This window comes from Mytilus californianus, unplaced genomic scaffold (genome assembly GCF_021869535.1).
Source record: "Mytilus californianus isolate M0D057914Y unplaced genomic scaffold, xbMytCali1.0.p SCAF_5, whole genome shotgun sequence".
In the NCBI taxonomy this organism is placed as follows: domain Eukaryota; kingdom Metazoa; phylum Mollusca; class Bivalvia; order Mytilida; family Mytilidae; genus Mytilus; species Mytilus californianus.
Genome location: NW_026262701.1, coordinates 24697960 through 24713641, shown reverse-complemented (window position 1 = coordinate 24713641; position 15682 = coordinate 24697960). Strand labels below are relative to the sequence as shown.

Genomic DNA, 15682 nt, shown 5'->3' with positions numbered 1-15682 from the left:
GAAAGGCTTGTATAGTCCGCGGTTTTATTCTCCAAAATTGGACCTTCCAGACGGGGTGCGGACTATAGAGTACAATAAGCAAGAAATAAGAGAAAAATTTCAATTTCGCGGGCGAGGTGGTTTGATTACGTTCCGCCATCTTTGTTATTTATAATGTAGAGGGCGCTCTTATCATTTTTCAAACTAATAATTTTAACTCATCCATATTAATAAGTTATTTCTATTCAATATCAAATTAATACTGATAAATATAAAAACTAAACCTTTCATTACAAATTTCTCGTTTCTTTTCAATGCATTGGTTGAAATAAACTGGTATCTGCTTGATTGAAACGATACAAACATAGTGAAAAAGGCAACCGTAAACCAGCTTAGAATTTGTAAACTACAAAACGTAATCGGTTATTGTTCGTTCCGTTTTGGTGTTTCATACTGACTAATATGGTTTGTATTAGCTTAAGACCCTTCAAACATTAATGTGATAGATATATTAAAGACTGTTTTACAAAAGGATGGAACTGTTTTACTTTCAAAGTCGTATTATAGTGATATCTGTTATGTATGGATTTCGACTCTCACCGGTTAATTTCTACTTTTACACGTGCTTTTTTAACTTCCTGTTTAAACATACACAAGTTTCTAAATTGTTTTTTAAGTGAATTAAACTTATTTTAACAATCATGAAGCGTTCTAGAATCATTTACAAGCAGTTTCAGCTTCTGTTTGATGATGGAAAACAGGTTTTTCCAAGAAAATACCGCAAACGACTGCACAGGATTTGAAATTACCGGAGTTTCATTAGACCTTATCTAACAGTTACAAAAAGTTTTTTTACCTAAAAATTCGTGGGGAGAAGAGGGTGCGGACTATGTACCAGTGCGAACTATACAAGCCTTTCTACGGTAAAAGAAACTAAAATATGATTTTTTTTTTTCAATCCTTAATGAAAGTGAAATAGTGAAATAATAATTAGCTTTTATGGTTCAATTTTGTCAAAATAAGCTATGAAACATTGATGATGAATTATTCACTTGCAAGTGAATAATTCGACCTCATTCAATCCGTATTAATGTGAACTTAAATTTAACCCCTTAGCTAGAAATGGATAATGCATGCATTGTGCGTGTTGAGTTATTTAAAGGAAAAGAATGTCAACATTGAAAGTGAAACTAAGGTAAATCATTTGATTGACTGATTCGATCCACAAAAAATCATTCTTATACAGGTAAAAACGATGATTAACATATATTTTTAATCTATAATATGAAATTAAACAGACCTATAAAAATCCAATTGCACGAGTTTCGATATCTATTTATATCTATATTTATGTTTATAACGCTTATATGACCACCTGAGGTTTCCGGAGGTCAACTCGATAGTTAATTAGATGGCGTCTAGACTAAAATATACACGAAACGAAGCTACATATTATCAAGCCCATGCCCTGTAAATTGTTTATTTTAGACTTTTTATAATTTGGATAAATGTTTTACATTGTTATAAATCAAATATGAGAATTTGAGTCAAATCGGTGAACATGAATTTGACAGCTAGTGCCCCTTTAAAGTAATCAAATGTGGAAGTATACAGGGTAAGTCAACTTTACTACTGAAAGCCTTCAGCTATAACATCTATCACTTACTGTTAACTGATTTTGTAAAACAACTTTGGCAATCAAACTCTGAACAACATTGGTCCTATCTAAACAATCAATACAATTGGTCCTAAAGATCCCCACTTGTTGTGACAACACTGTACCATCTTTTTGCATCATAAAATAACTGAAATAACATATATTCTTAATAATTAACATAACTATGTATTTTCTTTATTCCTTCAACTACAAAGAGTAATCATAGCAAAAATTGTCATTGTCATTAAATTGTTTAGTCTGAAGGCTGTAAACAGGTGAAAAGCAGGCCAATCTGAACAAAATTGTTTGGGAACATAAATTATAGAATAAATCAGTTACATATTTAAAAGGCCTGATAAAATGTTATTGTATAATACCCATGATACCATGAGGGTCTGTTAAGATGTTTCTTTGGTGTAATTGTTTTTAGGGATTTCTCTTTAAGAATTTGTGTTATATTAATTCACTACTTTCATAGAAGGTATTCAAAAAAGCAGATGCTAGATACCAAAGGAGGAAAAAAGTTCAGATTAGCCCTTTTTGTCGAGCCTTCGACTTTAGTCGAAAAAGCGAGACATAGCGATCCTACATTCCGTCGGCGGTGTCGGCGTCCACAAATATTCACTCTGTGGTTAAAGTTTTTGAGACTTTAATAACTTTCTTAAACTATCCTGGATTTCTACCAAACTTGGACAGAGGCTTGTTTATGATCATAAGATAGTATCCAGAAGTAAATTTTGTAAAAATAAAATTCCATTTTTTCCGTATTTTACTTATAAATGGACTTAGTTTTTCTGCCGGCAATTTACATTCACTCTGTGGTTAAAGTTTTTAAAATTTTAATAACTTTCTTAAACTATCCTGGGTTTGTACCAAACTTGGACAGAAGCTTGTTTATGATCATAAGATAGTATCTAGAAGTAAATTTTGTAAAAAAATAAATCCATTTTTTCCTTATTTTACTTTTAAATGGACTTGTATTTTCTGCTGGGAAACAACATATTCACTCTGTGGTTAAAGTTTTTAAAATTTGAATAACTTTCTTATACTATTTTGGATTTGTACCAAACTTGGACAGAAGCTTGTTTATGATCAAATGCTAGTATCTAGAAGGAAATTTTGTTTTTTTCCAGTTAACATTACATTTAGTCTACAGTTAAAGATTTTAAACATTTATTAGATTCTTAAACTATCCTGGATTTTTACCAAACTTGGACAGAAGCTTCTTACAATCAAAAGATAGTATCAAGAGGTATATTTTTATTGATTTACTTCCTCGTTTTTGTTGAGCCTGCGATTAACAGAAAAAGTAGGCGAGACACTGGATTCCGCGGAACCCTTACAAATTTTTTATCAGTTGAGCTGAATATCTTGTGTCAACCCCCACAAAAACAAAAAATATTTCACAATTTTTTTTGGAAAAGTCAAAATTATAAGGCTGACCCCTTATAGTCTTCTCATAGTATAAAACTGAATAAAACATGCTCCTAAAAGTAAGGATTCTCACAAGAAATTATAATTATAATTTCAAGCCACAGTGATGTAAAATGAATGTTCATAATTTGTATAAATATTAATACCATTTTTTTTTATCCATGGGGCTTTTGTTTAGCATGGGCCACATATCCTTTAAACTTACTTTTGTCTTCTAATGTCATCCTCTAATCTTTCCATTAATATAGATAATCTATCCCAACGTAATCCTGTGTTTCCACATTCATGGTGAAAATCAAAATATTCATATCTGAAATAATGTAGTGTAAACATTAACACTAGAGGCATGTTCAATCATTTCTTTGTCACAGACATGTTGAGAAGATTTTACTCACCAATCAGCAAAAGATTTTTTTTAAACGAGTCAGTGTAAAAACCAAATTATCTCTTGTGTGTCCGCCACTTCTTATTATCTATGTAGTATAAAAAGAAACAGAATATCCTGAAATTTGGTGTAAAAAGTTCTTTGTCATTTTTTAATAAGAAATCAAATAATAATATGTACATTGTACTATACAATTATAGCCTTTGCATGAGGTCGATATGAAATTATATCAACCTTAGAGAAGCAAATTGACTGAGGATGAAGTCTGAGGTCGATATGCTTCTCTAGGTCGATATAACATCGTATTGACCTCAACCAAAGGCTATAATTGTTATATTATTAATCAACAACTATTGCATGAACAATGTAAAATTGGGGAATTCTAGAATGTATCTTTAGTAACATGCTGCTTTTGACCTATGAAAAGATAAACACAACAGTATAGGTATGCACACTGAGTAAATACAAATGTACATGTGATCAAGTTTTAACGAATCACAAATCCTTAAAAATATTTGATTAATAGTATTATGATATATAGCAGATGTCACTGCATTACATATATAAAAGCTTGAATTGCATCGTTTTCAGATTCAACCCTAAAACAATTAATTTTTGGTCAATATTTATTAATTCAATATGAATACCTTTGGTCACTTATAAAAAATTACCTACCTCATTTTCTTATTTTGAGAATTTGTTATAAATTGAGAAAAAGATTTTTCTAAAAGTCCCTCTGATCCTGCCTGGTTTACCTGAAATATACAATTAGACAAATCTTAGGATTGTTCAATAAAAAATAATATATCATACCTACAGAAGGCATTTTGAAAAATGGTACCCATCCAGCACAGAGAAATTTTACATTTTCATAACCTTATTGTTAGGCATTCACCCTTTGACATTAATGTCAAAAGACAATCAAAAGGTCACATTTACATTGAACTGGAAAAGCCCATACAATAACTCTGTTTTACTCTGATTATAAAGATTAGTTCTCTTCTAACTGTGAGAAATATTTATCATGAAATTTTAGGTTATGTACTTCAAGTAGTGTATTTAAAAGCTATTTCAAATCATATATTTTACAACATCAGACTGCAAGAAATATTTGCTGTACTTAGTGAAAATTTTGTATCCAAATTATAAGATCAGCACCAAAAAATACAGTATCTACCATTTCTGTTCATCGTAATGTTTTGAACAGGGAAAACCAAATCACTGACTATTCTTAGCTGATGCTTGAGAATAGTTAAACTGATTACAGACTTCTCAAGTCCAGTAAAATAAATAAATCACTTAAGGTAGATCACCTGTATACCGCCATCTTGAATTGGGAAATAGCAGTACTTAATTGTTTCAATCTGCAAATTTTGAGACAGATTGGCAATAAATGTGTAATACCTTTCATTTAAATAAAAAAAAAGTAAGTGATTTATTGCATCACTGAGACTAGTTACTGTTTTAACAAATACCTATATTTGTTTTTTGTTCGATCAATTTTTCAATATTGCCATATAAGGAGAGATAACTCTTATAGTAAAAATTTTAAACAAGTTTTTATTTTTACTTGTAGCAAGAAAACAAGTTTGGTGACACCATTTTTATTTTTATTTTCTTAAAGTATATTATAAAACCTATCTTCTCATATTTCATTTCAAATACTTATCTTATAAGATTTCTTTTTATTCCCAAAATGTATTTTCATGCATATCTATACAAAATTGAGCAATTTTGCACGACTTGTAGCTTGAAAAATAGCATGATGAGCCGTACATTTTATTGTATTTTTGAAAAAAGCATGGCAAAATCTACATTTTGGCAAAGTATAAGAAAATTCTATCTCAGGAAATATATACAGATTATCCACCTTAATGTCATCAAAACAGTGAAAAAGTCTGGAATAAATTCCATAAGGAACCTACAATTTATAATATCACAGACTAAAATATCAAGGATATTTTCAAAAAACAATGTTACCTATTAAATGCATGAAAAATGTATATCAGTGTGATTTTGCTAACATCTGTATGTGCAAGTGTGCATTTTATTTATGAAAACAAAAGAAGATGAATACATACCAAATTAACTATCACTTGTTCTCCATAATTATATACCTGGTTGTCAAAATGTCTTTGAAATACTTCTGGCTGTACAAAAAAGTTAATAACAATTTCATTTGCATACATTTTGTTATATAAAACAATTGGAGAATGTGTCCATGGGACACAGATGATGCCCTGCTTGCATATAATTTTATAAAGGGACATAACGGTAAAAGTGATACCGACCAAATTCTATCTTGATCTGAGTTTTGTGGTAATAAGCATTGTGTATATGTTTCATAACATTTGGTTGAGGCAAACTTAAGATAGAGAAAAGAAACAAAAAATTCAGCAAAGTTTCCATTTGAAAAGGGGCATAACTCTAGAATGGTAAAAGTGAGGCCACCAAATTCAAACTTGATCTGTGTTTTGTGGTAACAAGCATTGTGAATGAGTTTCATAACATTTGATTGAGGCAAACTTAAGTTGGAGAATGAAAACCAATTTCTTGACATACGTACGTAAGGACGAACGTAGACGGACAAGTGTAACACTTAATGCCCCCTCCGCTGCAGCGGGGGCATAAAAATAAATAATGTTCATAAGAATCATAATATTTATATACATTACTTGAAACAAATTCCACATGGATGAAATATTGTAATAACTTTCATGTACTTTTACCTTTTGTAGATAGATGACCCAATGACAATCATACCACATCTTTATATTAAAATGTAATAGATAACAATAAAAGAAAGAACTATGCACAGATATAGATAGCACTAGTGTAGTTCAGTTGTTTCTATAATTTTTGAATTTTGGAAATGTACAACATTAAAACTACAGAATTTACTTTTCTTCCTCATTTCGTGTTTGAGAATTATATTACTGGTAATAATGTAGAACTTCAATATATTTTTTTTCAATTGTCATTAATATACACACTAACAAACTGTTAAAGTATCCTCTTACAAGAAACCAGAAAAACATGAACATTACAATACTTACATAATTAGCAGCATTGATTTTTATTTTTGGCTTGTACTTCAAATTAGGTCGTTGTGACCAGAATATAGGTATTGATCCTCTTGTCTGAAAAAATTTTATTTAATATATCTACTTGTTATTTTTCTTACCGGGTAATAAAAGGTCACATTATAAATAGAGAGTTAGTTATTATCATGACTGTTGATGGTATATTTTAAAATTTCGATCCATATTTTTATGCTCACAAATGTCATATAAGAGTGCCATGGCAAAAATCATTAAAAATCTAACAACATTGCTACATTGTAAAATAAAATCTAACAACATTGCTACATTGTAAAATATAATAAGTCATACTGACCTAAATGTTATAGAAATGTTCAATATATATTGTATAAGGGAAATGCATTATTAAAGTGTCTTCGTATTCATCATTGGTTCATCAGTACTTACGTTACGGTGTCAAAATCATAATTTGTTAAGCTGTGTTTTATTTACAACACTGGGTCGATACCACTGCTGGTGGAGGTATCCTCTGTGAGGGTTTCACCAGCCCAGTAGTCAGCACTTCTGTGTTGACATGAATTATCAATGGTCATAACTATAAATTAACTGTTAACAAAACTTTGAATTTTGGAAATACTAAGGAATAGACTACCTTAGCTTTATTTGGCAAAACTATTCAGAAATTTTCGGTCCTCAATGCTCTTCAACTTCTTACTTATATAGCCTTTTTAAATGTTTTGATTGGAGCATCACTAATGAGTCTTTTGTAGACGAAACGCATGTCTGGCATACACAATTTTAATCCTGGTAACTATGATGAGTTTATTTACATAATCATATACCAGTAAGAAGATTGCAAACGGTGAAATTTCTTTCAGAAGACACTGGTTTTGATAAAAAAACCTAAGCAAAAATACCTTACCTAACAAAATGGTCAAACAAACATGCATAAATCTATATATCTACTTAGTTGACCATAAAGTTTTCCACATACCTGCACATATGAACATCTGACTTTTTCATACTCCAGTATCTGTTCTGTTTCTACAAAATTGGCAACTTGACCTTCTGTGTCAATTCCTCTAACCCAGAATCTAGTACCAACTCTTAAAACACATCTCCGGGATATCAAAATATGGTCAAATGATTTGTTGTTTATTAGCGATGGTGTTATACATATAACTAAACATATGTTAAGGAAAACAGTAAGAAAATAAAACTTGAAAAGTCTGCAAATATTTAAAGATAACTGAGGACTGTAAGAAAGTTCTATAGAAATGCTGATGATTTTCTTGTTTATTTACCCCGGTAGACTTTAAGGGTCCAAAGATTGGACTTCAACAAATATCAATAAAATGATTTTCTGTCATTCACATGCGGTAGTAAGGATGAAAATTATTCATGGTTTTCCAAAAACAACATTTTGAATAGCCAAATAAAGGAGAAGGTATTATAACAGCCATTATTTGGCCCCTGTAATTAATTTAAATTATTTCCTTAACTTGTTGTGCTGAGCCTAAACTGGACATATAACGTGGGTTTGCCATTTTTACATAATTCAGAAAAAAAAATTGAAGTTTATGCAATCTTTTTGACCTGACCTTTTACCTTTAACAGCCACAGATTTCCGGTCATAAAAAGGGCATGATGAATAAGTACTATAAAAACAAACCCTACTTTAATACTCCTCATTACAATCAAGGTTAATTAGTTGTCTGACAGCTGAAATTTACCTGTGGAGGCAATAGGTAAACTAATTTTTACGGGACATTGATCTGATTATTCAAAGTTATTTTCTTAAATTTCAATGGTTTGCATCTAATTAACTTAGTTAAAAAGATTTAGATTATCAGAAATATATATTTAAATATGATTTGCGGAAAAATTTAAAAGGTAGTCATAAAGGTTTTAAGGTTCATCAGAAGGAATTGAAGAAAATGAACGTGTTTGCACCACAAAAATTCATTCTGAGTACAGACAAACCAGTGTCCCTGGTAAAGTTTTAGTTCACCCTTTCCACATGAGTGCCAAAACAAACAAACACCTGAATTTCATTTGATACGGTCTACTCATTTATACAATTCAAATCACCTATTGTTGTGCAGGCATCTATTGTCCATTCATTGTCCATGTCATTTCAAACAACTCATAGTATTACATAAGGGAACATCTCAAACATTTTTCCCAATTTAGTTTATTTTGGCACCTTCTGTGGGAATGAAATATTAAATGCATTTAAAAATTAGTTCAAAAATGCTAAAATTATCATTGAAACCTTTATTTAACGTTCATTTCGAATTTTTCAATTGAGCCACTTAAACTCAATCGTGCTTTGTTCACGTACACAGATATTTGCATATCTGTCTTTGGTCATTTTTTTACCATTTTCAAGTCATCATTCGGTATTATAAAATTGTGCTTTTTCAAAATGAAAGTAACATTTTTGACAGCGGAATTTTGCACTAAAAATAGTCTAAGGCAGATGTTACACACTTCGAATGATGCACTGTCAATTTAACAGTTTTCATCAGAACATCGAATTTATATTAAAAGTCAAGTTTAATATCGTTTTTATGTCAATCATTGTTTATATGATGCCCAATTTATTACCATGTCAGATTGCCTTTCATTACTAAGTCTTAAGAGATTAAAATTAGAATAAGACAAAAAATGTCCTGCTGGCTCAAATAGTTTTTGGAAGCCCTGCACTGAGGTGGTTGTTATATAATAAACAGTTACTAAGGATACATCCATGTAAAACAGGTAAACAGAATCTGTGTAGTTCTGGTTGCTGTGTCAATTCTTTGAGAATATGACCATTCCATGTAAACCTAGAATCTGCCTGCAATCAAGGAGTAAAACTAAAACTAGAAAAATCTGACAAAAACTATTAACTCTTTCTAAAACAAAAGAACCTTTAGTGAGCAAACTCATATACCCCACTTCATTAATACAGGATATTTTTCCAAGTCCTCTTCCTTTAAAAATGGTCCCCTTGCTGATTTTTCTGATGATCAAGCTCATCCAAGCTTTTGAAGAGCAGAAGCCTGCATACAAATTTGAGGAGGATCTACTAGTAATAAGAAATGAAGGTGCTATTCTAATGTGGATTATTTATACAAGTCCCCTCCTGAAAAAAATGGTTCCCCATTTAAATCTCTCTGATTATCAAACTCATACATGATTTTGATGAGTGAAACCTGCATTCAAGTTTGAAAAGGATCCGAAAAAAATGATGATGCAAGCACAATGACAACAGAGTGATGATAGCCAAAGATGGAAGCAACAAAAACATTATACCCTCCACAAAAATAGTTCCCCATTTAGATTTCTCCGGTTAATGAACACATCTTATACTTTTATGAGTGGAAACCTTTATACAAGTTTAAAGAGGACCTGAGAAGAAATGTAGGAGCTATTCCATGGACAAGAATTAATATGAAATATTTTTACAAGTCCCCCTTACCTGTTCATGAAAAGAAATTAAAAAGTCAGGATACTTTATTATTGTATATATATAAGGAGGTAACTTACTCTCTCGTGAAGTGGCATACTAACAAAGTCAGGATACTTTATCATTGTATATATATAAGGAGGTAACTTACTCTCTCGTGAAGCGGCATACTAACAAAGTCAGAACTTGTGTTACTCAATCTTTGAAGACTGTGTGTGAGATCATAGGTAGTTGAGAAATAATAACTTTCTGTCTTTAAACAATGCTCTACCAAGTTGACATATGTCTTATTGTCTGTGGTCTGGAATAAATTATAAATATTCATTAACTAATAACATTGATATGAATACAGATATTCATTTACCAGCTACATAGATATGTTAACAGATATGCATTAACCAATTGCATGCCTTTTATTTAACAAATATTCATTAAAGTAACCAATTCGATGTCAAATTTTTAAAGACATTTCTCAGCATTCAACATATTCGTACAAAAAGTAAATATTACAAGAAAACAATAGACTGAAAACATTAAACAAACAAGGAAAAAGTTGGCAAATGCAATACAATGTTTCCGAACTCCTATATATCTTACAACAAATTTAAAGGTGTTTCCTTCAATATGAGGCATAACTCCTGGCTATGATATAGATATAAGAAGATGTGGTATGAGTGCCAATGAGACAACTCTCCATCCAAGTCAAAATTTATAAAAGTAAACCATTATAGGTCACAGTACGGTCTTCAACACGGAGCCTTGGCTCACACCGAACAGTAAGCTATAAAGGGCCCCAAAAATTACTAGTGTAAAACCATTCAAACGGGAAAACCAACGGTCTAATCTATATAAAAAACGAGAAACGAGAAACACTTATGAATTTTATAATGAAAATACTTTTGTTTAATATATACTGAATCTGTAATGGAGACAGCACTAATTTTGGGGATTAACATTAGTCAAGGTGAATAGTATAAGCTGGAAATGTATCTGGATTTAAGAATATCCAAAACTAAATTAAAACCCTCAATTCTGCTGATTTTAAATTTTTGAAGATATATGAATCATGATCCATTACACTGAAAGTTCATTATCATGAACAGAAGCAGCCATTACATAAATAAATTGTTATCACAGAGATATGTCTAGCCTTTTTGTAATTTTGATAATGCAAATTAAAATAGCAATACTTTAACATGTAAGTTATGCAAATATTCAAAGTCAATGAACCATGACTGAAGGTACATGGCTAAACAATCTCCATGGAATGAGATGTGCCAATGCTAATACAACTGCATACCAAATACCATTGACTTATTATAAGTCGTTCCCTTTAAACAAACCTAAACAAAAACATGAACTTGTAAACTATGTAAAAGTTTCAAAGTCAATGAATCATGATCAGGAGTGGGGCTATATAATCTCCATGGAAACTTTACTTACAAATGCAAATATCATTGACTTAACATTAGCAGTTCATCTTAAACTGATCTAATCACAAACTAATACATGCAAACTAAGCAAAAGTTTCAAAGTCAATAGACCATGACTGAGGGGGCGGGGCCAAATATTCTCCATGGAAATGAAATGTGCTAATGCTTATACAACTGAACACCAATTAACATTGGCCTACCACTAATGGTTCCCCTTGAACTGACCTAATCACAAACTAATACATGTTATCTTAGCAAAATTTTCAAAGTCTATAGACCATGACTAAGGAGGCGGAGCCAAATAATCTCCATGGAAATGAGATATGCCAATGCGTATACAACTGCATACCAAATATCATTGACCTAACACTAGTGGTTCCCCATAAATTGACCTAATCACAAACTAATACATGTAAACTATGAAAAGTTTCAAAGTCAATAGACCTTGACTGAGGGGGTGAGGCCAAATAATCTTCAAGGTAATGAGATGTGCTAATGCTAATACAACTGCATACCAAATATCATTGACCTACCACTAGTGGTTCACCATGAACTAGACCTAATCACAAACTAATACATTGTTGACACCGCCGCCACCGGAAACAGCATACCTATGTCTCGTTTTTTGACTCTGTCAAGGCGAGACAAAAATTTCAGTCTATCAATAGCTGCTGTAACTTTGAACTTTGACGTATTGACCCCAAAATCATTATCGGGGTCTTTATCTCCCATGGTAAAAATATTCTTTATGGCTCAAAAGATTTTGTCTCGAAACAAAAGTTTTGATGCCTAGACACCCAGAATGCAGGACAGCATTCATTACCGGTATATGATAAACTGGGTTGAACAAATTAAAACTAGGCTTATAATATGACGTTGAATAACAAGCAAGTTTGGCTAAAAATGACAACCAACATTTATTTCTATTGTTACCTGTTTCTCTGTAAGATGTAAAGTAGTTCTTTTATATGAAAGCATTTCTGTATCTGTAACTTTCCATACTGCATGTCCACATATCTCTCCAACTTTCTCTTTCTTGGTAATCACAATAAGATAGGGTCCTGCTGTTAATCGTATGATACCAAAGATTCCCCATATTGACTTTGTCACAGCAGGAGGTATCTCAGCATTTCCTGAAAACACATAAATAATTAAAGAACCTTAGTGAGCACGCTCACATACCCCACGTCCTCACATTGTCATTGGAGAAATAAAATATGTGTAAGAAAAAAAAATTGAATCATAATTTCCTGTCAATATGCACATCTACAGAGTATGTCCTTATTATCTACAAAGTTTCATGAAATTATGTTGTGTGGTTTCAGAGGAGTTGCGATGAAAAACTGTTGCAGAAGACATTGAAGCAAATAAGTTCAAAGGGGCGTAACTCCTAGAAAAAATATTGAATCATAATTTCCTGTCGATATGCACATCTACATAGTATGACCTTATTATCTACAAAGTTTCATGAAATTCTGTTGTGTGGTTTCAGAGGAGTTGTGATGACAAACTGTTGCAGTAGTACATTGAAGCAAATAAGTTCAAAGGGGTGTAACTCCTAGAAAAAAAATTGAACCATAATTTCCTGTCAATATGCACATCTACATAGTATGTCCTTATTATCTAAAAAAGTTTCATGAAATTCTGTTGTGTGGTATCAGAGGAGTTGCGATGACAAACTGTTGCAGTAGTACATTAAAGTAAATAAGTTCAAAGGGGCGTAACTCCTAGAAAAAAAATTGAACCGTAATTTCCTGTTGATATGCACATCTACATAGTATGTCCTTATTATCTAAAAAGGTTTCATGAAATTATGTTGTGTGGTATAAGAGGAGTTGCGATGACAAACTGTTGCAGTAGTACATTAAAGTAAATAAGTTCAAAGGGGTGTAACTCCTAGAAAAAAAATTGAACCGTAATTTCCTGTCGATATGCACATCTACATAGTATGTCCTTATTATCTAAAAAGGTTTCATGAAATTCTGTAGTGTGGTATCAGAGGAGTTGTGATGACAAACTGTTGCATAGTACATTGAAGCAAATAAGTGCAAAGGGGCGTAACTCCTAGAAAAAAAATTGAACCGTAATTTCCTGTTGATATGCACATCTACATAGTATGTCCTTATTATCTACAAAGGCTTCATGAAATTCTGTTGTGGTATATCAGAGGAGTTGCGATGACAAACTGTTGCAGTAATACATTAAAGTAAATAAGTTCAAAGGGGCGTAACTCCTAGAAAAAAAAATTGAATCGCAATTTCCTGTTGATATGCACAACTACATAGTATGTCCTTATTATCTAAAAAGGTTTCGTGAAATTCTGTTGTGTGGTTTGAGAGGAGTTGCGATGACAAGAAACAGGACTGACGGACTGACGAACGGACAGACGGACGGACGGACGGGTCAAAAACATTATACCCTCTGCAACTCGTTGCGTGGGGTATAATAACTATGCATCCATAGATATCTGTGATGTTTTATATTAAAGATTAATGGAGAACGAAATAACCATCATTTAGACACATCATAATATTTTTCCATGTTCAATATTTTGAAGCCAGATTTCAATTTGATTCTGATTCACGTAGAAATTCAAGAAATCATATTAAAATATATAATTCAAACCATGACCATGACGACCATTTAATTGAAAATTGAATTATACAGCTAGGAAGGCCTATTGTTTCAGCCCTGGTATATCAAACGCAAATATTTTACCATGTACATTTGTTAATCAATATATTTATTTCCATCTTATTTTCATCAGTTTTCAGACTCAATAAAGAACCCCAAATTCATACAAAACATTGCTAGGATCATTACTGTTTTAAAAACATGGACTTAAATCATCAATATCAATGTGTAGATTGTTCTTTAAGTCTCTTAACTAGCACAACAAATAATAAGGTCAGTTTACAAGGTGCCATACATTTCTTTTGTATGTCAAACTCATACATTTCTACCTTCTTACATTTATTATGTACCTTGTGGACTTATTTCTACCTTCTTACATTTATTATGTACCTTGTAGACTTATTTCTACCTTCTTACGTTACTTATGTACCTTGTAGACTTATTTCTACCTTCTCACATTACTTATGTACCTTGTAGACTTATTTCTACCTTCTTACGTTACTTATGTACCTTGTAGACTTATTTCTACCTTCTCACATTACTTATGTACCTTGTAGACTTATTTCTACCTTCTTACGTTACTTATGTACCTTGTAGACTTATTTCCTGTGAAACTCTGTCAATTACTAGTATCTCACTCTCTTTTGAATCTTTTGGTTCTACATAAAACTTGTCTGCAGTAATATGTCTGAAAAAAATAATAATGTTTAACATGTACTTAAGAAAACATCAACCCAATGTGAACAAAAAACATTGAAATAGTTCATGATTTACTGTAATTGTTTTAAAGTCTTGTAAAAAAGCTTTTTGACAACCAAGTATTTATATGTGATCATAACACACGTCCAGTTAGTATATTGTAGATGAATCTTATAAAAATTGGATCCTTTAATTCCTCCGGTTCTGATATTTTGCCCATCAAGGCTTAATATGTGAAATATCAGAACGGGAGCCATTAGGATCTATATGGGCATCATAACATAGAGGTTGGTATACTTCTACTATCTACCATGTACATCTGGCACTGTGCATGATTCATTTACATGTGCATATTTAAATCTATCATGTCTATAATGTATCAAGATCAACCAAACTTATAAAATTAAAATATGTTACTTTTTAAAACCTTACTTTGATTAATTGATTATATTATTTCTTAATCTTTTGAGGTCTATTATTTTATCCTTTTGAAGATCGTCTTTGTAAATGGAATTGATAAAATATCAAAATATCAACTCACTATGTAAGTGTTCCAGCTTGAATCTCAGGGCAGAAGGGTGCTAGTTGACCTAAAGGGCACTTTAGCACAATCATTCAGATTTTTAGGGCACTTGTGCAAAGTAAAATTATTGCCAAAAATAATAACAATTCTAATAAATCTCTTCCTATAGAAATGTACCTATAAAATTAGGAAATATAAAGCATTTTAACAAATTTAACATATTAAAGTGGGTTGTTAGCACATCCCCTGAAAACAAATTTCAATATTTCTAGGATAGCTTGAGGCCATATTTTAAGCATAATTTTTTATTACATTTCCAAGTTTTATCACATTATTATACTAGAGGCTCTCAAGAGCCTGTGTCGCTCACCTGACTCTACTTTGGTTTTAGAAATCATGTAAAGATAGATAAAAATCATAACAGATACCCCAATAATGATTGA

The 15682-nt window shown here is 31.5% G+C and overlaps 1 protein-coding gene across 6 annotated transcripts in view; it reads right to left on the bottom strand.

The window, feature by feature from the left end:
* The window catches only part of LOC127700800 (phosphatidylinositol-3-phosphatase SAC1-like), a 30895-nt gene that overhangs the window by 8781 nt on the left and 6432 nt on the right, over positions 1-15682 (bottom strand). The window contains exons 2-11 of one of the 6 annotated variants that reach the window (XM_052204454.1): positions 14608-14705; positions 12317-12516; positions 10102-10251; positions 9245-9338; positions 7491-7678; positions 6512-6595; positions 5537-5605; positions 4131-4210; positions 3276-3380; positions 1646-1784 (exon numbers count right to left, since the gene is read on the bottom strand). In XM_052204454.1, the coding sequence (XP_052060414.1) occupies positions 1646-1784; positions 3276-3380; positions 4131-4210; positions 5537-5605; positions 6512-6595; positions 7491-7678; positions 9245-9338; positions 10102-10251; positions 12317-12516; positions 14608-14705 (1207 nt within the window). Of the gene's footprint in view, positions 1-1645; positions 1785-3275; positions 3381-4130; positions 4211-5536; positions 5606-6511; positions 6596-7490; positions 7679-9244; positions 9339-10101; positions 10252-12316; positions 12517-14407; positions 14418-14447; positions 14458-14487; positions 14498-14527; positions 14538-14567; positions 14578-14607; positions 14706-15682 lie in introns of those variants that run through there. The other 5 variants (XM_052204455.1, XM_052204456.1, XM_052204457.1 and 2 more) reach the window with 5 other exon arrangements.